Below are 26,490 nucleotides of genomic sequence, written 5' to 3' on the forward strand. Positions count from 1 at the left end.
ACATTCATTCAGGTGACCGGGTTGCAGGTTCACAAATATTGATTGAATTTTCCTAGTGACAAATTGGAATTCTTAATTTAGGTGATTTTCCTCTACCCTCAAGCTTTGAATGCAGGACTTCAGTCATGTGTGTGTGTGTGTGTGTGTGTGTGTGTGTGTGTGTGTGTGTGTGTGTGTGTGTGTGTGTGTGTGTATGGAGAGAGGAGGGCTTTGCTGTGATCACGTGTTGACCTAAGATGTGGTTGTCAGACGAATAGATGACATGTTAATGACAGGTGAAGAAGTTAATATCCTCATCTTGTGTTTGCTTTAGTGGCTGTCCCAGCCGGTCACAGTGACATTGAGCTTCCTGTTCCTGGAGCAGTATCCAAGGCAACAAATAAGGAATCCATTGACTGATACATAAAACACACAGTGCACAGACATGGGCCAATAAATTCAAAGCAGATCATTTTTGTCCTGGTTGACCGAGTGAGTGTTTTAGCACTCTTACTTTATATCTTATTAACGGGGAAAACAGAGACGGAGCAGCTTGTAAAACACAGAGGTGAGAGAGTGCGCTTTCGTATTAAAGCAAGATTAGAATACACGGTGTTCGGCTGTCACTGGGGCATCATCAAAAGACGGCTGCACACTCACAGATCAGTGTTACATGCACACATTTATTCATCAGCTACTAATTCCCACCGCTGTGAGAGGAAACGGCAAATTATCTGCTTGTCTCCTTTTTTTATCTCCAAAAATAAAACAGTAGAGACTCAGTTTTGACCAATCTTATATTCTTTACTAAAGTAAAAGTGGAAATACCACAGTTTATAAAAAATCCATTAGCCTACATGTAGAAGTCCTGGATTAAAAATGTTACGAAAGTAAAAAAGAATATTACATTATTCTGTTCTTATCACAAACAAATACATGTAAGAGCAATTTAATGTTGTAGTTCATCAATGTGGAGACAATTTTAGTCACATTGTATATTACTGGGTAGATCAGTAGTGCAGTAATGTCATATCAGCATATCATATGTTTTTTTTATGTTCAAAATTATTGTATGTGAAGTAAATGTAGTGAAGTGGAAGAATGAACTTGGAGAGAATGTAAAGACTCAAGTACAAGTTTGTCAAAATGGTACTTAAGTACAGTACTTGAGGATATGTATTTAGTGAGTGTCGCAAGCAGAAGGAATGCTGCATGTGATCAAAAGCAACATGACCTCCAGCTGCTACAACATGGGGAACTAGAGTAGCACTGAGGGAGCACAGTCCTCTACCAAGGCCGAGTCCCTTATCTAGCAATGTTAACGAAAGTGAAAAAATATTTGTGTATCTGGCCCGTGATTCAGATCCACTCCAAAATGTAATGGGTTCTTCCTTGGCCCATGCTACACCCCTCCACCAAGTTTCATGATCATGATTTTATTTCTCTGTAATCCTGCTGACAAACTGAAGTTAAAACATAACCTGGTTGGTGGAGGTCAAACTGACATCAGACACATCATATCAATGTCCTTTGTGTGCATGTTTCATGGTCACAAGAGTCAGTAGCAACAGCAAAAAAAAGCTGTTTGGCATTGGCAGAGAAGATTTGGCAAATTTTTCACGGGTGCAACCCAAATACTCAGCTCTGTTGCTCATCCCACAAATGCATGTTTCTTACAAATGTGTCACCATTTAAAAAGGAAATAAACAGGCTTTCCAACTGTATAAGATTTATTGACAAGAAATATCGTTACAACAAATAAATAATCTAGGTAGGTTGTGGTGTTTAAACCATGCTCATTTGGTACTAAGGGGCCCAAAGTGTGCCAGAAAATAACTCATACCACCACCACCACCACCAGCCTGACTCCACCAATTCGACATGCCTATATGCATTGAGTTGCTGCCATGTGACTGGCTGATTAAACATTTGCGTGAACGAGTAGTTGAACAGGTGTACCTAATAAAGTGGCCAGTGAGTGTGTATATATAAATATAATTTTTCTGTTTTGTAAACATTTTTAAAATGGATTCAATGGAAGAGTAATACTTTTTAGGATTGCATAGACTTGTCATTAGCATGTTTTAAGAGAATACAGATTTCCTGTGTAAAAGGTCATATGAGTAAATATTTGTCATCTTAGTGTTGCGCGGTATAAACATTGTTATATGTAATATAATCATTACATTGGTGTAACCAAAGATAAAACTTGCTAAGGCAGCTTAGTGTGGCGTTCACTGCCCCGCTGATGTGCGATGTCGGCCACGCTCAGCTCTGGCTGTCACGCAGACGGTCAGGCGTGATCTGTGGGGACATCAGCAGTGGAGTGGAGGGTAATTACAGTAATTGAAATGTGTTCTGTGGAGGGAACTTTAATTGTCTGAGCGGGACTGTCGTGAAGTAATTTCAGTGTGAGGGAGCTCTTTAACTGTGTTCCACTGACCCATCTGTATGTGTGTGCCATGTTATGTTAATATGACAGAGCAGTGCTCAGTGGGAGAATTACTGGGACTGATAGTGCACAAACACACACGTGCGGATATCATCCCTGTTTTGTCTGACAGGAGGATGAAAAATCATAGCTAAAGTTGTCAGACAAATGTAGTGGCATAAAAAGTACAAAATTGTCTCTCAGATGTCGTGAAGGAGAAGTATACCATAGCATCAAATGGAAATACTCCTGTAATGCACAAGTATCTAGAATCTGTACTTAAGAACAAGACTCAAGTAAATATAATTAGTTACACTCCACCACTGTGCACATCTTTACATTGTCGGGCTGGGGTTTGTTTGTGTGTGAAGTGTGTGTTGATTTCAGATCTATAACCATCTTCCGTGATAAACACAGAGAGATTTATCATTTGTGATGGGAAAGTTTGAATCTTGTTTCTCTTTTCTCTTTGATATGTGTTTGTTTGAGGGCATCCTGCAGCTCCCACAAATATCAAAAAGCACAAGTTAGACAAATCAAGTGGGTATGCTCCAAAGTCTCAGTCTTTTAAGTAGAAAATTCCCTCTTTGTGTTAGTATCCCTCTGCTCTGTCTCTGCGAGCAAACACTCTTCTTCACGGCCTTTATGTTCCGCGATGCTTTTGATCATTTCTGATCATGACATATGATTCAGTTCAAGTTCTCCAACTAAATCTGCATTGAATTTAAGGCTGGGAACGTTCTTAGTGGAAAGATTTTGATGTTTTTACTCTGGACATGAAATACTGTTGCCTTGAATTTTGTACGTTATATGTGGATTGGTTCAATCAGAAATACAAGCACTTGCAAATAAAATACTGTCTTCACTCTGAGCCTGAAACTTTTTCAAACAAGCCGAAAGCTTTTGCAAATAAATGACATCAACGACTTTTTTCTCCAATAAGAGCACTTGTTTTTTTAATAATCTTGTCCAACAATCAAAAATCCAAATATAAAGAAAACAGGAAATTCTAGCCAGTTCGTTTTTGGTGCTGTTGCGTTAAAAAAATACTTAAAGGTCCAGTGTGTAGAATTTCGCTATGTAAATAATTATGTTTTCTTTAGCATACAATCACCTGGAAAAAAAAGAATTCTGTTTTTGTTACCTTAGAATGAGACAATTTTATCTACATAGGCAGTGGGTCCTCATCTGTGGACAATGCCATGCTGCACCACAATGTTTCTACGGTAGCTCAGAATGGACAAACCAAACACTGGCTCTAGATAGAGCCACTCACTCGCATCAGCCACGATAGTAAGCAGTCTCTCCACAACAAGAGTGTCGAGAGAACACTGATTTTTAAAGGTGAAACTGCGCTATTGGGTGTTTAAATCATCATGTGTGTTTGTTTTAGAGAGGAAGAGAGTTCAGGGATCGGTAAAACCCTCCTGAAGGTCTGGAGATTAAGTTATCAGAGATAAAAAGTGAGCACACTTAACCAGGTGCTGGGCTAGTCGCCCGTCTGTGACAAGCCAAACATCATTGGAGAAACACTGATTTGTAAAGTGAAACTACTTTATTCAGTGTTTTTACCAGTTCAAATCACCAAGTGTGTTTGATTTGGAGAGGAAGGACCTCTGCAAACAATTCGGCTCATGATAAAAACCTCCTGAACGTCTGGATCAGAAATGAGGTGAGCACACATTATCACACTGGGCAAGCAGGCCGTCTACGATGTGCCGCACAGCATCGGAGAAACACTGATTTATAACGTGAAACTGCTTTATTCAGTGTCTTTACTGGTATTAATCACCTGGTCTTTTTGTTTTGGAGAGGAAGAGAGCTCTGCGGATAATGCAGCTCCTGGTACAAACCTCCTTAACAAAGAACACTGAAGGAATTCTAACCAGGAGAAGTTTCAGCTGGTTGCAATTTGCAATCCTCACCACTAGATGCCACTAAATTCCCCTGAATCTTACACACTGTTCCTCTAAATGATTAATAGTTTATCAAAATAGCTTAAAAGATTAATCCATGTCAGATGAAGCTGCTTCAGATCCATTTTCAACACTAAATGGCTGAACAGTTTACATGATTCTCACGCACTCATGCACCCACAGTCACTAATTGTTGTTTTGTCATGTCGTATGTCTCTTTATGTATGTATGTAGCCTTATTTTACGTGTCCTTACATGTATCTTGTATTGTTTCACAATAAAAAAAGAAGGAAAAAAAATTATTCTTTTTTAAAGGAAGAATCCCAAACAGTATAAATCTGACCATTATTGTGACTGTCTCTTGGTGATTTTAGAAACATTTAAAAATGAATTAGTGAATTTAGTGGAAGGAATGATTAATGAATAAAGAACATAGTTAAATGGCCACAAAGAAATAATCAAGACAACATAAATGAGTGTAAATACAAACAACGGGACACAAATTAACTCATTAATGAATTCCCAGAGGTGTCTTAAAAACGTCAAATCTGAACACATCAGCTCTCACTCTCGTTCTAGTTTATAAATGCCAGGGAGTGAGACTTTGCATTTATTTTCTAATCAATTCAAAGTCAAATTGCATTCTGCCTGCGAGGTGTGTTGTCAGGACACATAAGCTTTTAGATGCAGGCTGAACGCTGCGTAAGCATTCTTGCAAATTTTGAATTTAGCCACCAAAGCTAATTTCCTTTGTTTATGCACATTGTTTCACACATTTTAACGCACTCGGCAGCCACTCCCAGCGTTTTCTTTTCCTACGATGTTTGATGCCAGGTTGATAAGGAGAGGTGAGAGTTGGGGTTGAGGGGCAACGAGCCTCCTGGTCAGGACGAGGACGATGCAAGGGCTCGGTATTGAGGAAGAGGAGGAGGAGGCGTGGAGGGGATTAATAAGCATTTGTAGTATTAAATCAATGTGCCTGGGAGCTGAGGCACCTGATTAGCATGACCCTGTCCCGCACATCAGCACATTCTGGGCTGGGGGAGGCTGATTAAGAGCCAATGCTAATTTCCTCTCAACCCTGTCAATGAAAAAGAGAGGGAGAGAAGTCAGAAAGACAGTGGAGTGCAGAGAGATGCCTTTGTAAAGATGATGTTTATTCACATGTACAGTACATGTGTGTAGTGTCACTATTTGTGCACATGTGCTTTTACTTAGTTAGGTTTATGTATTTCATGACTGTGTGCTAAATATTAAAAGATGAGGTACAGGTATAGTTTTGCAAAAAATGGTTCATATGACCTTGGATTTTTGTTTCATTCTACCAGCGAGCACAAAGAACACAAATCTACAGATCCTGAGAGGTGACTCATGAAAAGAAATATATTCAGGACCACACATTCAAGTAGACGATTTAATAATTTGTGCTCTCAGTTTAACACAACGTATCACCTTCATCCGTTAGTCTTGTCTTGCAGTTACCCTTCACACTCTCACTAAGGATCATTCTGACTTCATACAGTTTTATTTTTAATTTTGGAGATGTGTGATGATACTGCAGATGTCATTCATATCATTTAACTCAGCGCTTCATAAACCCACTCTCAGTCACTGTTTAGCTTGGACCCACATTTATTTCGGCACTGGTGAATATAAAACAAGACAATCAGGCTCCACAGCTAGCTCCTATTTACAGCTCAACATGCACTGAAACAAAGTGAAACAAAACATGTAAGGCTTACTGCGAATCAAATAGCCACACCACCTGGATTAGCTAACTGACGGCTAACAAGCTAATAAAGTTACCCACACAGCAACCTGCACAGCTACTTGCTCCAAATACCTCTCCAACCATCCAACATCATCACAGAACATTAATTAGTGTTTTCGTGAGCTTTTATGGCACATTTATGGCAAATAAAAGACACTTTTAACCATAAAAAGTAAAGTATTTTTGGCAGAGCTTAGCCAAAGTCAACCTGCCATGAGTCCACAGACAGCAGTGTGGCATTTAAGTACATACACACAAAAAAAGAAATCTCTGTGGTTACTATTACATCACAACAAACAAAATAAGACAGAAAATAACATAATAATGTCACAGGTTAATAATAGATTAAAACCAGTGCACCTTCCATAATGACAGAAAGACAGCTTGTAATGGTAAGTGGGATCACCAACTTATTAACTCTGTTACAATGGCATAGAACAGTGTTTTCTCAGTTGACAATCAACAATCCAATGAGTGCCGAGGGGGACTGACAATTACCTAATCAGTGCCACAGGCAGGGCTAATGCTGTCGTCGAGCATTGTCAAGCGGTGCACCAGAACCATTGAAGAGTGATTGCAACAGTGATGAGTGCTATAGACATAGGCTGATACAGGCTGTTCAAACTTGACATGTCTTCTCAAGGACTTAAAATGATGTTAGATTCTGGCGGATATGTTGGTGTGCAATGATTGGCTCATTAAAATTAGATCCTCCTTCCCCAGTTAGAGTGAATGCAATGTCAGACCAGCCTGTTCTCATTCCGAAGTCGTGGAATACTGCTGCTCTGTTAGTGATTTCAGCATCAGACACCTGACGCCATAAGTCACCATTGACGGCAGTATGATACTGCGCTAGGCGACAAAAGTTTGTAACGCGGCCGGACATAACCTGTCGCATTGTTATGATACCCTGCTGTCAACGTCAGGTTGAAACACTGCTAGTAACAGAGTAATATGAGGAGCTGGAATTCTCTGTAAGATGGGTGGGAAGGGAGGTGGCTGGGTCCAACAAACCCCGCACTGTCACCCAGTAGGTCAGTGTTCGCTTCCTGTATGAATGTAGAGCCAAGCCAAGATGTTTCTTTCTAAACCTATTGTTGACATCCTGGCGTTGTAAGCAGTATCCTGGAACGTCAACAGCAGACGCAGGAGGATACCTAGTGCATAATATGTAGACATGAAAGGCCACTGACAAAGCAGCTATATGTGAAGACTTAGGATGAGAATGTGTAACTTTTTACAACACCACTGAATTAAATGGGACTGTGTGCTTTTCTTGACACTGATTAACAGAAAAAAAACTTAAATGTCAAAGTGAAAATAGCTCTCTACAAAGTGATCTGAATTAATCACAAAATACAATAAACAAAACACTTTCCCGTTTAATTTAACACATCTAAATCATCACAGGTGTAGCCAATTGATTTAGAAGTCACATAATAAGTTGTATGTGTACAGTGAAAGAATGATAGGTACATTAACTCAAGTACTGCACTTGAGTACATTTTGGCATACATACATACTATTCCACTACATATCAGTGGGAAATGTTGTACTTTTTACTACACACTACAATTACCATATTTTTACTACCGTATTTTTATTTTTGGTACTTAAGTGCTTTTATTCAAGGTTTGAATCTGGGACCTTTACTTATAACAGAGTATTTCTACCTTTACTTAAGTAAAGGATGTGTTTGTCTCGTGGTGTTCTGGGAAATTAAAGCAGTGAAACAGCACGTGTCTCGGTTTTAGTGCCCAAATCTGGATATTTGGATTATTTACAATCTGTTACTCAGGTTCATCATGAGTGATGCCACAGTGGCATTGAGGAGGACTAGCTGCTGCAGAAACCCAGCCATGGGGCCTGCATGGGTGTTGAGTCTCATTAAGTTGTTTGTCAGCCAGCGCTGAAGAGTGCCAACGCTCGGACACCAGCCCGAGCTGCAGCCGTGCCAATCAATACAGTACACACAGTATCCGCTCACCCTGTGTCTCTGGGAGCAGGTTGGCACGCAGGCTGGCAGGACGACAGGGCCGGGGCGGGACTAACGGGCCTCCATCACTCATTACTACAGCACCTCCTGCCCCGGTGCAGCCACCAACAGGCCAGGCGCCTGTGCAGACATGGAGAGGCTTACTCAGTGTTTGGAAAATGCGCTTATTCACTTTCTTGTCGAGAGTTAGATGAGATAGCACTCTCACTCTCTGTTCAATATGAAGCTACCACCAGCAGCCTGCTAGCGTAGCTTAGCATAAAGACTGGAAACAGGGGGAACATCTGGCCTTGCTTAGTTTAATGTAACAAAATCCACCTATGAGCACCTCTAGAATCACTAATTAAACTAATTAAAACATTATATTGTTTGTTTAATCCATATGAAAATCAAAAGTTGTGTTTTCAGGCGGGGAAGTGAGGCTATCTTTTCCCGCTGTTTTCAGTCTTCATGCAAAGCTAAGCTAAGCTAACCAGCTGCTGCCTGCAGCTTTAAATTTACTCCACAGACATGAAAATATCAGTCTTCTCATGTAAAGGACTATGCAGGAATTGTCAGCCACTGTTTCTACACACCTCATTCAAACTTGGCACCTCCTTCCTCCAATGTTGCAGTTGTTGTAATGAAAAGCCGATACTTTAGCAAGTTAACTAAGCTAACCGCTAGCACCTAGGCTTACTGGCTTACAGGAAACAGGCCACCTCCATGTCACTTTTCACCCCCATCCTCTCCTTCACTGTTCGCAAGCAAAAGTGAAAGCCAACCCCAGATTTACTTTTGTTTTGGAATGAGCACTGGCGTTTCTCTTCGTTATATTTGCATTTTATGGCCCTGTGTTTGCAATTTTCAAAGCCTCCTCTTGGATGAGCGCTGCTGCAAACGTCCCAAACACAGCAAAATAATAAGAAGAAAATACAAATAAATACACCGCCACACACTGCTAATGGATCACAAGTCGTGATTGAGGGGGATTACTTTTGTATGAGTCTATTCAATGTTTGTTTGGTTTTTTTTTCAAGGAAAGTCTTGCATATTATACCTTTAGAATAAGGTACGAGCATATAAGCAGGAAGGTATGTCGCAAATAAGCATATTTCCAAAAATGTTGAATTATTCCTTTATGCGATTCACTGTATCATTACTGTATTGTATTGTGATGTTCCTCATTAGTGTAAAGGGGGTTTAATGTGGCTTTTTTGACACTGATCAACAGAAAAGTAACCTAAATTACTCATACAATACTTTTCCCTTCATTGGGACACTGTAAAATCATCTCTGGTGCAGCCAGCTGGCTTTAGAAGTCACATAAGTTGACATTTTAAAGGTCCAGTATGTAGGATTTAGTGGCATCTAGCAGTGAGGTTGCAGAACTGAAGCTTCTCCCGTGTGACCAGCGTGTAGGAGAATTACAGTGGCCGATGCGAAAATGCAAATGGACACATCTAGAGCCAGTGTTTGGTGTGTCCATTCTAGGCTACTGTAGAAACAACATAGCATATTCTATAGGAGAGGACCCGCCCTGTATGCAGATATAGCCTTAATAGCTCATTCTAAGGCATTAAAACTGTTAGGCTTGGTCTTATTTTCAGGTGAATACACACCAATGAAACCATGGCTGTGAATATCATACGCCATTTCTGCCAATAGACGCCACTTAATCCTACACACTGGACCTTAAAGGGATTTTGTCCCCAGAATTGTAGGCAGAATACACAGCTTTTGAAGTTTATTTGAGCCATAACTTTAATGGAGTATTTAGAGTTTGACTTTCACTCTCCCATCCTCCTCCACTCTCCAAAATCTGGGTATCTCCTCGCCTCTTCTGAAATGTGTGTATGAAGGATCAGAGAAACCAAATAGTGACAATTTTCAGTGTTCTTGCTCAATAAAATCAAAGTAGATGAGATTTCCTCCATCTGGGGGAAAGTAAACTTGTGTGCCAATTCTCATTTCGGTTTACTGACAGGAACAACCAGTGATGGTGGTGGTAAATAGAAAAGTGCCAATCATCACGAGGCAAACAGTAGAAATATAAATCAGTTAGAGTGTGAGGAAAAGCTGTAATTTTGGTTTTTCTTTGCCTTTGAAGATTCAGCCTCATTTGAATTAAGCTACAGTCCAACTTCCTGGTATTTATACCATAAATGTGCCTCACTGAGGCTTCAGTCAAGATGCAAATATTGGTAAAGTACCTCACAAATTAAGATTTCTGCAAACAAAGCATGTACAAATACATCCGAAACCATTAACTATAAGATTATTTGATTGACAGAAACTGAATTGGCAACTATTTTGATAATTGTTAAACATTTCATGGTTCCAGCTTCATAAATGTGAAGTTTTGCTGTTTTTCCCTTTAATAATTGTAATAATTGTAATGTATTAGTAATAATGTTGAGGTTTGGGTAATTGGTTGGACAAAACAAGCATTATGAAGGTGGCACTTTCGGCTCTTGTAACAACACTTCTCACTATACCTTTTACAAACCAAAAAAATCAGTCAATTAAAGGACAAAATAATCTGCAGATTAATCCACAATGGAAAATAATCATCAATAGGTTAGAATTAGTTCCACCTCCACCAGCTACAATTAAGATGTAAAATCCTCCTCGTGAGTAATAATAACCTAATGATATTATCTATAATAGTATAATTTTTATATATAAAATATATATTCTCTATATATTCCCTGTACTGGCTAAACACTTTTACTTTGAATACATTTTCCTTGTACTTTTTATTTATACTTTTACTTGTAATAGAGTATTTCCACGGTGTGTTTGTACTTTAAATTAAGTAAAGAGTCTGTATACTTCCTCCATTTCTGCAGACTAATGGGAGCAGTGGCAGATATATCCTCAAAATTCACAGTAATTATAGAAAAAATGTAAACGAAAGCAGACTTCACATCTGTAGGTGACGAAAGCCAATTATACCAGCTGTTGGTTCCAGATTTCCATCAGATGTCGCTGGGTAGCTTTAGCTAATGCTAACGTTAAATTTCTGTGAAATGGTTGAAAACTCTCTCTGGGTGACTTTTTAACATTTACAAACAAAAATCCTGAACAGGGTTTTAAAAAAGCATGCGGTGGCTGCACACATGGCGAAATGTTAAAAGACTTGGGCTAATGTTCTGCAGTCAGAAAAGAAGACGTGGAAATAAAGAGGCTGTCACAATGGAGGGACAACTACACAGGTTGATTTCAGCGCTGGTCATCATGTACTATATTGCTTTTGTTTTTCATTTTAGGCAGACCATACAGTTTGAAAATGAGGCATGGCTCCAACTAGAAAGCAATGTTTTGACGCATTGGATACACCAAATGCACATATTAAGGCAGTACAAGAGGAGGCGCACATTAATAATTCTCCAGGACTGTAATGCTCATGTTTGTTTAACCCAAACAATGTGTAACGTAACTGCAGTCGGTTCGGATCAAGATCAGAACATGTTCTCACGACACCGGAGTTCGTATGTAACCGGACCGAGACCACCTCCTCAAGAAGGTCTTGTTCCGGCTGTTTTGGTGCACTCCTGAGTGGGATTGCTGTGTTCACCCCTGCCCAAACAAACCTCACTTAGGGGACAAACGAACTTGAGTTTGATTGAACCGAACCAAACAGAGCAGTACAGAGCACCCTAAGCAGCTTTGAAGATCCGAGGCTGTCTAAATATCTGCATAGCTGATGAGGACAGTAGGAACAGGTGAGCAGGTGGGCAGGGAAGGTCAGGTGGCTGGAACAGGTGGAAAAAGTCAGCAGGCATCTGGTGGACAGGTAGGGGATGGTATTGAAGGAGCATATGGCTGGAGGGAGGCACAATGTGACTAAAAGAGCAGGATACAAAGCTGGTAATGTTACTCTGAACTCTACAAAACCTGTAACTTACAAAATAAGGTAATTAGTTAGCTAAAAACAGCCCTCTTCACTTTTAAAGTAATGCCAGATCACTACTACATACACTTTTATTGTATTTAGGGTTTTGGAAAAGTTAAATAAAAGCCAACACCCTCCAAACTCTTGAGAGACCACGTAGCACTCTCAATAGAGCCCCAGACTCTGTTTCAGTAGAGAAATGCACAACAGACCTTGCTGTGTCCAGTTACAGTTTCCAAGCTACGATCAGACAATCACAGCTCTGGAAAGGGGTTTAGCGAATGCCCAATAATTGACAATAGCTCCACATAGAAACTTAACCACCAGAAACCGTGTTAAAACACAGTGAAATGTGTAAGGAGCCATGATTTGGTGTTCATCCCCAGAAACACTCCTTAACTGGGCATCACGTGAATGTGGGTGTCGTGGGGGGGAGAAACAGAAGATGCGCCGCTCTTTGTGATCATGACCTCGACCCAAATCAAAACGGCGACCTCAGTGCTAATCACAGGGCTCCCTGGAGACATCCTTTCATGTGGGCTGAGGCGAGGGCTTCAGAAACACAAGAAGCTGCGGAGGTCGCCGCTGTCATTAGCTATTAGCACCGAGGTCAAAGCTTTCATTTGGACGGGGTCGTTGTTTTCCAGCAGCCGGAGATTGACAGCGTTTTAACCACAGCACCACGGCTCCTTTCCAGGACTGTAGCCATCCCAGCAGCCCTAATATACTAAATAAAGTCACCCTGGCTGTGATCATCGTCAATCACCGGCCCTCCTCTATATGCTGTCAAGTTGTATCTCATGTACAGTTAATGAATATCACTAAAGTTGCACCATCAATAAAGTTTTGAGAGGCTTTTTTAAATCTTTTAGCCCGACACTGGCACAGTTATTGATATAAAACTAGCTCCACCTTGAGCTGCTACAACAGTAAAATACTGCGAACACACTGATGCTTCAGTATTAACAATCTAATAATGCCATATATAATAATATATCAGTCTCAGAGACCAATTTCTACTGAAAAAGTACATTTTGCTGCTAATATGTTTTACTTAAGGACTTATTTTATGGAATATTTTTACATGGTTGTATACTTTTTTAAGATCTACAGTAAATGATCTGAATACTTTTTCCATCACTGGGTGACAGATATTGTTATATACTTTATATACATACTTATAACGATCAAACAAAATAATGAGAATTGTTAGTATTTATTTAAGGGAAAAGTGTGTAAAATTCAGGGGTATCTAGCAGTGAGGATTGCAGATTGCACCCAGCTGAAACTTTTCCCAATTAGAATTCCCTCAGTGTTTAAAAAAAACAAATGGACATGGTGATTTAAACCAGGAAAAACACTGAATATGTTACAAATCAGTGTTGCACTTATGCTGTTTGGCATGTCAGAGGCAGGGCGCTAGCCCAGCACCTACTGATGTGTGCTCACATTTTTTGTCTGATACAGACATTCAGGACGGTTTCACTATGTGCCAAATTATCTAAAGAGGCCTCTCCAAAACAAATGGACCTAGTAATTAAAACCGGTAAAAAGCAGTTTCATGTTACAAATCAGTGTATCTCCAACACTGTTTCACATGTCAGAGACGGGCCAGTAGACCAGCACCTGTCAATGTGTGCCCACCTTTTTTCTATAACTTAAGATCCAGATGTCAGGAGTTTTTTTTTCCAATCCAAAACAAACCCGCTGATTTAACCAGTAAAAACATAAAATAAAACAGTTTGACATTAAAAAATTAGTGTTTTTCCAATGTACTCATTGTGTAGGGGCTTTTATGGTGGCCGACACAAAAATGCTAAAACCTTCATGGCTCTATCCAAAGCCAGTGTTAGCTTTATACATTCTGGGCTATAGTAGAAATATGGCAGAGCAACATGCAATCAGTGTAGACAAGGACCTGCTCCCTATGTAGATATAAATGGCTTATTCTAAGGTAAAGAAACACAACATTTCTTATTTTCAGGTGATTATACACAAAAGACAAAAGAAAACATACTCACTATACTTTATTCCATATCTGCCCAATTCCACCTAAATCATACAGACTGAACCTTTAATTGCCATTATCGTTTATTTCAGCATACAAGTCATCATGAGCTGCTGTAAAAAGAAAAATTAACAACAACATCACAGTTCATTGCAGGTTTTTGTCTGATCAGTAAAAACCCTTCAATATGTCAGAGGTGGCCGACACTATCAGCCAATATGTTTAACAAAAGGTCAGCATCCGCTCGATATATTAGCAAATCAATATATTTGTCTCACCCTGTGCAGGACTGTTAAACACAGAGTATCATGGACCTGTTTCTGCACTAACCCATCCACAGCAGAGACTCGTCCCTGTCTATCTGTCAGCCTGTCAGTCTCTCTGCCTGCCTCCCCCCAGGGTGCTGCTGTGCTTAAACATCCCTCCAGGCAGGATCCAAAACTCTGACAGCCGATCCTTAAAAGATGGAAAGTGAAGATGTGAAACCTCCAGAATGTGTTGAGAAAGGATTTGATTTTAAATAGGTGGCCTCTCAGATAGAAGCAGCCTCACTGCCTCGGGGGCATAGTTATTGTCCCGTCTTCCTCCAACAATTCCCATAGTTGGCCCGGCAACAAGCAGCTCGGACTCACAGCCATCTGAGCTTCACACGTACACTATGAGACACCCTCGGTATTATGCAGAGTGCACCCTGACAGGAAAAATCTGCTGCGTTTTCTTCTGAGATAGAACAAACCCGATCCTAGGGAAGGCACTGTGCATGCTGGGAGGTCACTGTGAAGGTCACTGCACTTCTCAGCGTGCTGCTAAAACATAGATGTTAATGCAGAGAATGCATAGGAGCAGAGAAGCACCGCAGGGCCAGCCGACCCTTGAGGCCGTGCAAATGAGTCGGATCCTCTCGCCCTGGAAAGTACCAACATCACAAGCCCCATCACTGCTTTCAAGATTTTCTCAGAAGCTCTCCGAACCTGAGGCACTCGTTCTGTAGAGACCAGCTGCCAAACACGGTTCTTATATCTCTGGATTTAATGTGGTTTGAAGAAGGGTTCAAATAATATGAGCAGATACTTTTATGATAATTCACATTATTATGCTAAATGTGGCAGCAGTCAGCATTTTCTGCTTTTTTTCCCACCTTTTAGTGAAAATTGTTCAGTGTCTCCACAGACGTGTATTCTTACTGGGAGGAAAAGTTTCTAAAACAGCTTTCAGACTTTAATGGGACACTTCACTGAAAGTCATGTCGCTTTAACCCTATAGGGCAGGACGACTCAGCACCTCCATTTAGTACAAGGCATTAGACCTCTGTATACACAATTAATTCACAAAAAATGAATAAACATGCATTAAAAATAATACGTTTATGCAGGATAGACTATTTTAGTTTTTTTGCGAGTTTGACAGCAAGAAGGAACGTTCCAGTATTTTTCAACATAGCTCTTGCGGTCTGCGTTGCCTCGGCGCGTGGTTACAATTTTTTGGAGGTGCACGTCGCGTCTCTGCGTCGGTTACAGAGGGACGCAAAGCCTCCACAAAGCCCTCTGCGTCATAGGTGCACAGAAGTATAAACCTTGCTTTAGGCGGAAGCGCAACAGTGTTGATCAGAGCCACAAATATTTAAACAAAGTAGGCTACTGTCAACCCACTTGCCACAAAATGTTCTCTGCAAACCATGAACACATTACATTTGTACTTTGTTATAGCGGACCTATTAAAATGTTAGGTTCCTTTATGTTTCAGCAGTGCTGTGCACAAAAGCCACGTGGTTATGGTTAGGAAAAGATCATGTTTTTGGCTTAAAATTCCCCAGTCTTAGTGGCACAATCCTGGCAAGAAACACAGTGATGTCTTAGTAGAAACAACAACTTTTTGTGACACTACCTCTGCTGGAAGAAAAGCAATGGGTGGCTACAGAAACACCCATGTTTGGGGGCTCAAAAGCCACAGGAAACACAGCGATGTGTGGCTTTAAAAACAACCAGTGGTGTTGTTTGATGGTCTCGAACAGTGGTCTGCAGTTCGTCGGCTGTCTCACCTAGGTGTCACTCCATCCATCAGCACCTCCACCTCCCAGTGACAAGCTCAGCTTATATATTATGTAATTTTAAAACTGTTAAAATGTGCATGAAACAAACAAATGTAACATATTTGTGGTTTGCAGAAATGCACAATGCCAGCATTTCCTACTGTGTGAGGCTGTGTAACATTATTAAGGCTTAGCAACAGCTTTAGGAACTAAGACATACAGCTGTTAGTTTGGACCATAATGGACAAAATTAAACATGTTGCCAATGATATTTTTATGTCTGAATTAATGCCACAGTGAGATTAGAGTTAGTGAGTAAAACAGTGTCCATGAATATCAGCTGCTTGGTGAAATAAAAAGGCAGAATCATGCATTAAAGCTGAACAGTTTAAATCCTTTTCTGTCTACATTTGCCTGCAGCAGAGCCTCTCTAAAGCTCCTTAAACTTTGGTGTCACCTTGAGATCCGGCACTATTAAACAGCCCCTCTGTCAACAATCAATAAATTTGGTCTGGCCCTCTATCCCTCTTATGTCTCTGCAAATGAAGCTGATGGATGAAAGAGAGCCCTTGTGCCCTCTCCCAGGTAATGTGCTGTGAACGGCCGTGTCAGTATCTCCAGGGTTAACGGGATAGAGGGATGGAGGCACAGACGGGGGGGAATTTAGGAAGAGTGATGCATTTAGAGCGGGACACAGGAGCAGGGTCAACTCTCAGGACAACTTAATATTTAATCAATTTACCTCACTGGTAACCCTAAACCCCACAATCCCTCTGGTCGCGCAAGGAGACAAGTGGGAGAGGGGGGAGAAATGGAGAAAGACGGGGGGGTAGAGGGCGAGACGACACTTTATCTTTCAAATTGTCTTGTGCTTTGACTGAGTGTGAATTAAGTGAGAGAGAGAGCGATGGCAAGAGAAAGAAAAGATGAGATTTGCTGGGTGACAAAGACGGCGAGATGACTGTGTGCAGCAGACAGAGACAGAAAGATGGAGGATGGTGAATATCGGCATTAAAGTCTTTTTCATCACACAGATTGCAGCTCAGTCGCCGGGTTGTTTCAGTCAAGGTTAAAGAAAGTGATCATCACGGTGTTGAATGATGACATGATGAACACAGGCGGGACAGGAAGCAGAGACAGGAAGGTGTCAGGTCAAAAACATATTCATAGAAGCGCTCACTAGTGGTGCAAAACATTCTCCATCCTATTGTTACAAAACAGATAGCTTCAGGCTGCTGCTTTTTATCACGATTTTATACACAAAAATACAAAAAAGTGAAGATAAAAAAGGTTATTTTATAGATCTATAATTGAAATATAACAGAGGTATTGGACAGAATGATCATTCTACCGACCCTTACCAGTGTTTGGGGTAAGAATTTAACAGTTGTTGGCCAGAGAGGTGATTATAGTCAAATAAATGTATCTGTCTGGGTCCGTTAAGGTGTTCATCAAATGTCATGGTGACCTGCCCGTTACAAAATGTAATGTTTTCTGTCAAATCCTCTGGTAATCATAAATTCTTTCAGTAAATTTTGTGTTTATCTCCCCATTAGATTTTGGTATTTCTTATGCACAAGTGAAAGGTTTTGGCCTGATGGTGGCACAAGCAGAAAGGTCACAGGGGTCATCAGAATCATTACTGTTCTGCCTCGAGGGGAACACAAACAACAATCTCAAATTTCATGGCAATCTGGTCGATTGTTGTTGAAATATCTACGTTACTAGGCCAACTGTGGGTGCATGTTTCATATGTATGACCATACAGTGCTTCCTCCAGGAGGATCTCTGTGGTCTTCATGTATGTCTGTTTTTCTAACCCTGCTGCCTTAATGCTATAGATCCCTTTGAAACAACATTTAGATCAAGGGACGGTAAAATTTTCACTGAGTAACAAATGATCAAGAAGTCACATTAGAAGCTAGCTGTGGTCCAGTATGATGTGGAAACTTGAGAGTGGACTTTACAGTCAAGTAGGAGAGTGTTTTAAATGTCTTTAAACACATCTAAAGGGGATTTTTTAGACAGAAAATAACATAAAGACAGAGGCAGATGATACTAACCGGTGGTTTTCTGACTTCTTGACCAAAACTATGTCTCCACTTCATGTTCAGGTGAGGTTAGGGCTTTATGAAAAGGTAGCGACCACATGCCAGACCATAAGCAGCAGGCATCCTAGGGTGCCAAACAAAAAAATTAAACGTCAGATGAGAGTGAATCTGGCATTGGCTTTTATATACACATTTACTGGCACCTTTAAAGCATGAAGCTAGTGCTCCTCGAAGCATGACCAAACCAAAAATATTTTTTTGTGAAATAATTGTGTAAATAACATCTGTTTGTCTGGATGATGCAGCACAGCAGCACACAGAGCCACATCAGGCACTGTACTCGCTGTGGTTACTGTTGAGAACCCAGCGGAGGGTGAGCGATGGTCCAGCCAGCCATAGCCACCGCTTGGCGCTCTCCTCCACTGCAGCTGTTGACTGCTGCCTATCAGCCTGCGGGCTAAGGGTGGCTTCCCCACTGATCCAGGCCGAGCACCGCAAAGCCCCAGGGTGTTGAGGGGGGCGTTAGAGGATAAGTGAATCCCTTTTAGAGAGAAGGGTGTAGGGGGGAGGGGAGCGATGAATGGCAGCAGGTAGGCAGGCAGATGGGCCGCCAGGAGCACCACAGGGTCCCTGTGGAGGTGCAGGCGGCCGAGTTCAGCACAGAGCCACCCAGCCCGGCGTCAGCACTTTGATGAGAAGCTGGGAAAGTGCTGAGGCGGCAACCACGTGGGGAGATGAGGTGAAGTGGTGAAAATTTAACCAGCCTGATGAAAGTTTAAGTGTGCATGTTAAACAGGAGAGAGAGAGAGGGGGGATGGATGAAGGGAGGGAGGATATGAAAGGATGGCTGCAGGTGATTGAAAAAGATGGACAGGTTTGGGAGACTTCCTCATTGTTTGACTGAAACAACAACCGTCTGCGGCTCAAACTCCAGTATGACTCTAATTTTACTTGACACCTGAGGGCGCAGCTCTTTTCTGACCCTGGCTTGACCTCAAAAGGAATATCATATCCCTCTTCCAGTTTTTGCTTCTAGATAATTAGCTGCAAGGACACTGTTTTGCTTCAAGGACGCAGGCTGCATCCCTCTGCACTGCGGCCCGGCTGATATACATGCCAGAGCCCCGTAGCACTTCAGTTGACTGCCATTCACATGATGCTACATAAAGCAGCCAGTTAGCGCTGTGGTCTGCGGAGAAGTGTGCAGAGGGAGAGGGAGGAAGAGAGGGAGAGTCAAGCGGTGTGATTACATAAGGTTGGGTAACAGGCTCACTGTGGGGATACACACTCACTAGACAGTGTTGATGGAGTCTTTCACAGGCCTGATGGGGTGTTGATTAGGATGTGCTCACACACAAGGAGCAGATGCTGAAATGGATTCTAATGTGCTTTTTCTCTCTTTGTTTCTTTACACTCATCACTTCTTTCATCCTCATATTCGCCGCTGCCATTTCCTCTCTTTCTTTGTTCCCCCCCGTTGGCTGTTCTCCTCAACACCAAAATCACATCCCATTCTCCCTACTCTCTCTCCTTCCCCTTCTTTTTTTCTCCCCCTATCCTCCGCTGATATCCAGGTGCGGTGCGAGCCTCCAGCATCTTCCCCATCCTCAGTGTCATCCTGCTCTTCATGGGAGGCCTGTGTATAGCTGCCAGTGAGTTCTACAAGTCACGCCACAACATCATCCTCAGCGCAGGGATCTTCTTTGTGTCTGCAGGTGAGTAAGTGCCAACAACACAAGACAGGAGGGTTCAGCGTGCAAGCACCTCTTTCTACAAATATGTCTTTAAATAAGACCACTTTTTATTGAACTGACCACAGTCACTTACCTCTAGTGGTGGAATGTTGTAAGTACATTTACTCAGGTACTGCACTTAAGAGGTATTTATACTTGGCTTGAGTATTTTCATTTTATGCTACTTTATACTTCTTCTCCACCACGTCAAAGGGAAATATTGTCGTTTTTACTCCACTACATTTATCTGCCAGCTTTAGTTTATTTGCAGATTCAGATAGGTTAATACAAAATATAAATCAACTAATACATTATGATGTATTATTATAGATTATATAGAAACTACCCAGTAGTATATGAAGTAGTTTAAATGAACTCCATCTTACCACCTTCAACATTAAAGTGATGAACATATTAATGAATCAATAATTATAACCTAGTAATTTAATATACCATTCTGAATTGGGTCATTTTTTTACTTAAAGATGTAGATGCCACTAAATCCTACACACTGGACCTTCAAGAAAAAGATCTGAGTACTTCCTTCACCTCTGCAAAACTCCATGACACCTTCCTGTAGTGGCTTTACAGTAAAACTCTTTACTGGTTCACAAAGAGTAACATTAGCTTACAATATCAGCACCACTATATATTGAGCAGCTAAGTCAGCTTACGTTACAGCCTGCAGCTAGTTAGCTTAGCTTAGCACAAAGACTGGAAGCAGAGGAAACAGCTAGCCTGGCTAAGCCCAAAGGTAACAAGTTGAAACATGCAACTACTTGCAATGTAGCACTGTTGTGCAACACTCTAAAAACCTGCCGGTTCACACCAATGCAACTAGATGGTGTATCATCTCTATGCAACAGCTCTCTGTAGGCCTACCTTTGTTCTGTTTTTAGCTTTTCAGGCTTATTCTGTGGCTGAATCTAATTTCTAGCTTCTTAAAATATGAATGAGGACAGTGATAGTCAGATACTGGCTACAGTTGGATTTTAGGTAGTGATGAAATGGTGGAAGACATAAAGAAAATGAGCATCAGATGGACTGTATTCATAATCAATACACCACAATAATAAAAGTAAACAGTGCCAAGTAGTTGGTCAATGAGAATGTGTGTATGTGTGTGTGAGGGGGGCATGGGTCATACAGCGAGCAACAGCAGCAACGCACTGCCCAACACTGGCACACGTGAGGACAGAAACAGAGGGCTTAGCGGGGAACTGCGAATATGCCGCCTGCCGCCATTTTGACTTGACCAGCCGACTTCACTACAAGCTGATTGGCTATAGAAACAGGCGACATGCCACATGTTCTAAAACCAGCCGCCTACGATTTGACCAGTGGAGTTGCAGGTGACACAGCCAGTTCACACCACTGCAACTGTTCTCTCCAACGTTCTAAAATGGTTTCATCTCGTCGTGAATCATTGGTCTGAACTGGGCTTAAAACTCACCAGTTAAAACGTCATTTACTGTTTGTTTAATCCAAACAGTAAAGAAGTTTGGAGGTGTTGGTAGGCATATTTTGTTGTGTTTCGACAGAGCCAGGCTAGCTGGTTTCCCCATGGATGTATAAAGAGAACTGGATACAATGGTGAATGAAGCCAAAAATGTTCAACTGCTGCACACTAGAGTCTAGAGACTGGCTACTTCTGGTTTAACACTCTGCTAATTTGAATGAGAATAAAATGATTTAATCATGCGACTCTTCTAGACTTTCCAAATGTTATCATACTGAATGGATCAAATCATGATGGTGAAACAACTCATTGTGCAGGGGTTGTAACAGTCCAAAAAATGTATCCATTGATTTACAGACAACTTTTTCACATTGTAAGTCAATGGGAAAAGTCTTTTTGGGCCTAAGTGCATCACATGACAGAGTCCACAGTTGTAATTCCACAGTTTGGCCACTACAAAAATTGGCTTTAAAGCCCAGCGTACTTCCAGAGTTCCCCGCTTCCAGTCTTTGTGTTAAACTAACCAGCTGCTGGCTGTTAGCCTCATATTTAAATTGCAGACATAAGAGTGGTATGAATCCTCTCATCCAAACAAATGTCATTATGAGGGCTGTAACTAACTATTATTGCCATTGTCAATTAATCTCAAATTAATCTCTTATATTCTGGATTAATGAATCTGTTGTTTGGTCTATTAAATGTCAGAAAATGTTCAAAAAAAAAGTCAATCTGTGTTTCCCAAAGCCCAAAATGTCGTCCTTAAATGTCTTGTTTCGTCCACAACACAGACATTCAGTATAGACATAAAGACACCAGAAAATATTTGCATTTAAAAAGCTGGAATCAAAGATCACTTATTCAATCATCAAATTAATTGACAATAAATGTAATAATAGTCAATAGCTTACTCACTCCGTTCTTGATTAACATTATGTCACAACATCATTTCAAAGGCCATGTATGCACCGGTCGTCTCTTGCACTGCAGCTACAAGTCACTTTGTCTATTCTTCCTTCTCTTGTCCTCTTTTCTTTTCTCTTGATCCTGTTGCTGGGCTAAAAGCCACCCACTGGGACTCATCTCTAAAAATATGGTGTCCCTGACACACTTTCCCTACGATCCATCTTCCCAGACATACCATGTCAAACATTTCTCCATGTGTGACTTAACTAGCAAGTCAGAGTTTATATATAAATATGTGAATGCATGATGAGATGTGCAGTATGTTATACACTGTCCTAAATGATCTGCATCAAGAACTGAAGCCGCCTTGTTTCTCGCTGCAAGGGCAGAGATTAGAGGTCTCAGATCAGTCATGTTGGATGGAGAGTTGGACAGGAGTAGTACATTGTGTACAGTCATGAATCAGAACATACATGGTATAATACTGCTTATTAAGTAAAGCGTACACTAAGAATAACTCCGCCTATGAGCTCATCCTGACTGATACTTTGTGTCTTGTTTTCTTCTTTCTTTGTTCTCTCCCCCATGAACCCATTACCCATAACCCACCCCTCTCCATCCTGCACCTCCTAACCCTTCAGGCCTGAGCAACATCATCGGGATCATCGTGTACATATCAGCCAATGCGGGGGACCCTTCAAAAAGCGACTCAAAGAAGAACAGCTATTCTTACGGCTGGTCCTTCTACTTCGGTGCCCTCTCTTTCATCATGGCTGAGATGGTGGGCGTCTTGGCCGTGCACATGTTCATTGACCGCCATCGACAGCTCCGAATAGGGGCGCGCGCAGCCGACTACCTCCAAGGCTCGGCCATAACGCGGATCCCCAGCTACCGCTACCGCTACAGACGTCGCTCGCGCTCCTCCTCCCGCTCCACAGACCCGTCACACTCCCGCGACACCTCGCCGGTAGGCCTAAAGGGCTTCAGCGCGCTGCCATCCACGGAGATCTCCATGTACACGCTGCCCCGGGACACCCTCAAGTCCTCCGGCACGCCCACCGCCACCTACAACTCTGAGAGGGACCACAACTTCCTGCAAGTCCACAACTGCATCCAGAAGGACCTGAAAGACTCGAGCCAGACCAACACAGCGAACCGCCGCACCACGCCGGTATGAGGGAGTCGACACAGGCCAGGGCAGCCCGGCGGAGAGCGGAGACCAGGAGACACGGGAACCCCTGTGGGTGCAGTATGCCCCAGGAGAAGATGGATTTCCATGTTTATAGACATTTGTTCTTTTTGTTCAGCTGCATGACTTTTCCATTACCATTGTTGAGAGAGTTTCAACAAGTCTGCTGTGTTCCTGGATTGAATGGCAGAACAGTGAGAATGGGTCAGGGTGTCCCGAGAGAGTGAGATCTGTCATTTTTTTGCGCAGGGTTTGTTTATGGGGTTTGGGGCACTGAAAGGGAGGGCGGGAGGGGGAGGGTGGGCATTTATGAGACAAAGATTTCATGATTTCATAGCCCTTTGGTTTGACAGTTTTGCCCCACGAGTTTGGTTGGAGCAACAGGTCAAGCTCCCCCTCAGCAAGCCCACCACTCAGATACACACCTCTTTTATTTATTGACTCATTTGTTCATTTTTTGCATTAAAACTGTGAATTGTTACAGTTTGGGATTCAGTAAGAATTAGCCCAATCTGTAATCTCTAACAAAGGTACTATATATATATGTATTACTTTTATAAATAAATTATTACGTTAATAATCAAGAGTTACAGACTTTACCGAAGCAAAAAAGAAAAAAAACAAGTTAACTAAACCAAGTGCTGTTGGTAAGACGAGAAAAGACTCTTTTAGTATCTGTTCGTTTTGAAGGTTGACAACAAGAGAAGGTCCTCTAGGCAGCAGCAGTGCACAGTGACTGATGCCGCCAGAGGCAGACGCAGACCGTCAACAGTAGAATAATATCTATTCTTTTAATAGAACCTTCTCGTCTTTTTCTCAGTCCCTGTTCGCTTTCTTTTTTGGGGGGGTCGTAACGGGAGAGCTGAACCCCTTAACAGAAAGAGCCAACAAAAGGGGTCAAAGTTCACAAAGACTCCAAACACGACTTCTACAAAATAAAAAGGAAGGAGCAGAGGGGAAGGAAAAGAAGAGGACGCCAAACACAAAAATAAAAACAAGTTAAATATGAAATAGTACAAGAGAAGCTAAGTGACTCACAATTTCAGAAATTAAATGCATGCTATAAAATTACAGCAAATCTGCTCTTGAGAAACTTAAGTTTTAAAGGTTAATAATTATAAGGGGAAAAAAAGCAAAGACGCTAAAGTTTAAAGTATTAATGTTTTCATGTGTACTTTTCTTATGTTTTCTTTTTTTTATTTATTTAGGTCATTTTATCTTCTTGCTTTTGTGAGACAAACCAAACAATCTACATTGAACAAAACTGCTTTTTTAAAAATGGTTTGGTTGATTTCTTTATAAATATATAAATATATGTATGTATGTATTTTATTTTTAAAACTCACACAGCCTTAGTCATTTCTTTGTTTCTTTTGATTTTTAATGTGTTGTTCAAATTGAAAATGAAATCTTTAAAGGTGCCAAAACCGAATGATCCTATACTTGGATGCATCAAGTCCTGATGAATAAAATACGAACCCTAGGGGGAACAAATCACCATGTTTCACTGCGTGTCTCTAACACACTTTACCTTGACACCTTTTGTTTCAGTACTAACACTCATCTGTCGGTCGCATCATCATACCTGAAATGATGTCTCTGTTTTGCGGACAGCAAAAAAACAAAACTGAGGTTGAAAGTAAACTTTTGTCTTCATGCCAAGCTATAAATTAGAGCAGCAGTTTCCAACCTTCTTGGCTTCTGGCCCCTTAAAAATGAAACAGTGTCCACATGTGACCTTTATCACAGGTCATGGTCTCAGCGTGGACATGAGTTTTGAGCACTTCAATCAAAATGATCTCTTTTTTTGGCTCAATTGCTTCCTTTTAAGGATTTCAAGGGGCCCAGAAGAGATGACCGAACCCAGTGTCTTAAAGAAACAAGCAAATCTCAGAGAGTCAGAGGAAATAAACTGAATTTTGACATGATAATCTGAACTCAAGGCCCACATGCTTTTTCCATTTCATCTGTTTTTGTTTTGTCCTTTAAACTGTTCTTTTAATTTTTTGTAACCAAAATTTCACACTCAGAATGCGTGATGACAACTCCACCGACATCTCACTCTCATTCGCTCAGGAACCCCATGAGATGTGGTCATTAGCTCCGGAAAAAGCAAGTAAGTAGACACTGAGTTAGATCTTTTACTGTCAAAATGTAATTAAATTGTGTGAAATAAAAATGTTTTTCATTCTTATCAAGAGACAGTATATAAAGAGAGACGATGTATCTCCATTTCCTCCCACTGTACAAAAATGAAGCGGGAATATCCCGGATAGAGCTGCGGCCATCTTGCCCTGGTGAAGTCAACAGATTCCGCACAATAGCGATCTCTGCTAGTATTGAGTCCCCACCTATATGCCCGTCTGACCAATTGTGAGCAGTGCTATTGATAGTGAGCATACCGCTAACACAGCTGTCAATCATGATTTCGATCCTTCTTTTCTGAATATCAAATTACTAGTTATAAGCAAACTTATCAAAAATATGAGCACTTTAACAAACATCAGCGTGGTGAGAACTACTTGAAAATGGCAGAAACCATCTCTAGAAAAATGTATTTGAGTATCTGACGTGTACCCAGGTGTTTTTAGTTTGGCAAAAGTCCCATCCGCTAACATGCAGGGGGCTGGGTTTATGACCTTTACTGCAGCCAGCCACCAGGGGGCGATAGAGATGTTTTAGCTTCACTTTGGGGAACTGTTATGATGCACATATTTATATACAGTCTATGTTCATATCACTTTACTGTAATCATGTTGGGAACCCATAAAGCACATATGGAATTATGGTTGCAATTTTTTATCCAAAATTAGTGGCAGGGTATGTGACTGGTATTGCTGATGCCCATAGATCTGGTCTGGCAATGTGTCCAGGCTCTCAGGAAGTGAAGTTGTCATTACAGCTCAGAGATGCATACTATTGTTTATTCACACAGAAGTATATTAAACCATATACATACTGGATATGTAGGGCATAGTACGCAACTAAGGATGCAGCACTTGCATTATAAAGGTTTTTAGAGGTGACTCTTTATACATCAACGTGATAGTGAGACAACAGAAGCAGTAGAGATGGATGTTAGTGACCTGACTGATCAACTCTCATCAGTCAACTCAGGCAGTGAAGGAAAAGGTCTGGAGCGAGCTTC

The 26,490-nt window shown here is 41.2% G+C and overlaps 1 protein-coding gene across 1 annotated transcript in view; it reads left to right on the plus strand.

The window, feature by feature from the left end:
* Positions 1 to 23,597, plus strand: part of cacng2a (calcium channel, voltage-dependent, gamma subunit 2a) — an 87,940-nt gene extending 64,343 nt beyond the window's left edge. The window contains exons 3-4 of the mRNA XM_049561184.1: positions 19,633 to 19,773; positions 22,795 to 23,597. Coding sequence (XP_049417141.1) covers positions 19,633 to 19,773; positions 22,795 to 23,330 — 677 coding nt within the window. The 3' untranslated portion in view covers positions 23,331 to 23,597. The remainder of the gene's footprint in view (positions 1 to 19,632; positions 19,774 to 22,794) is intronic.
* Positions 23,598 to 26,490: the final 2,893 nt, after the last annotated feature.

The sequence above is a fragment of the Epinephelus fuscoguttatus genome, linkage group LG19, assembly GCF_011397635.1.
Source record: "Epinephelus fuscoguttatus linkage group LG19, E.fuscoguttatus.final_Chr_v1".
NCBI lineage: Eukaryota > Metazoa > Chordata > Actinopteri > Perciformes > Serranidae > Epinephelus > Epinephelus fuscoguttatus.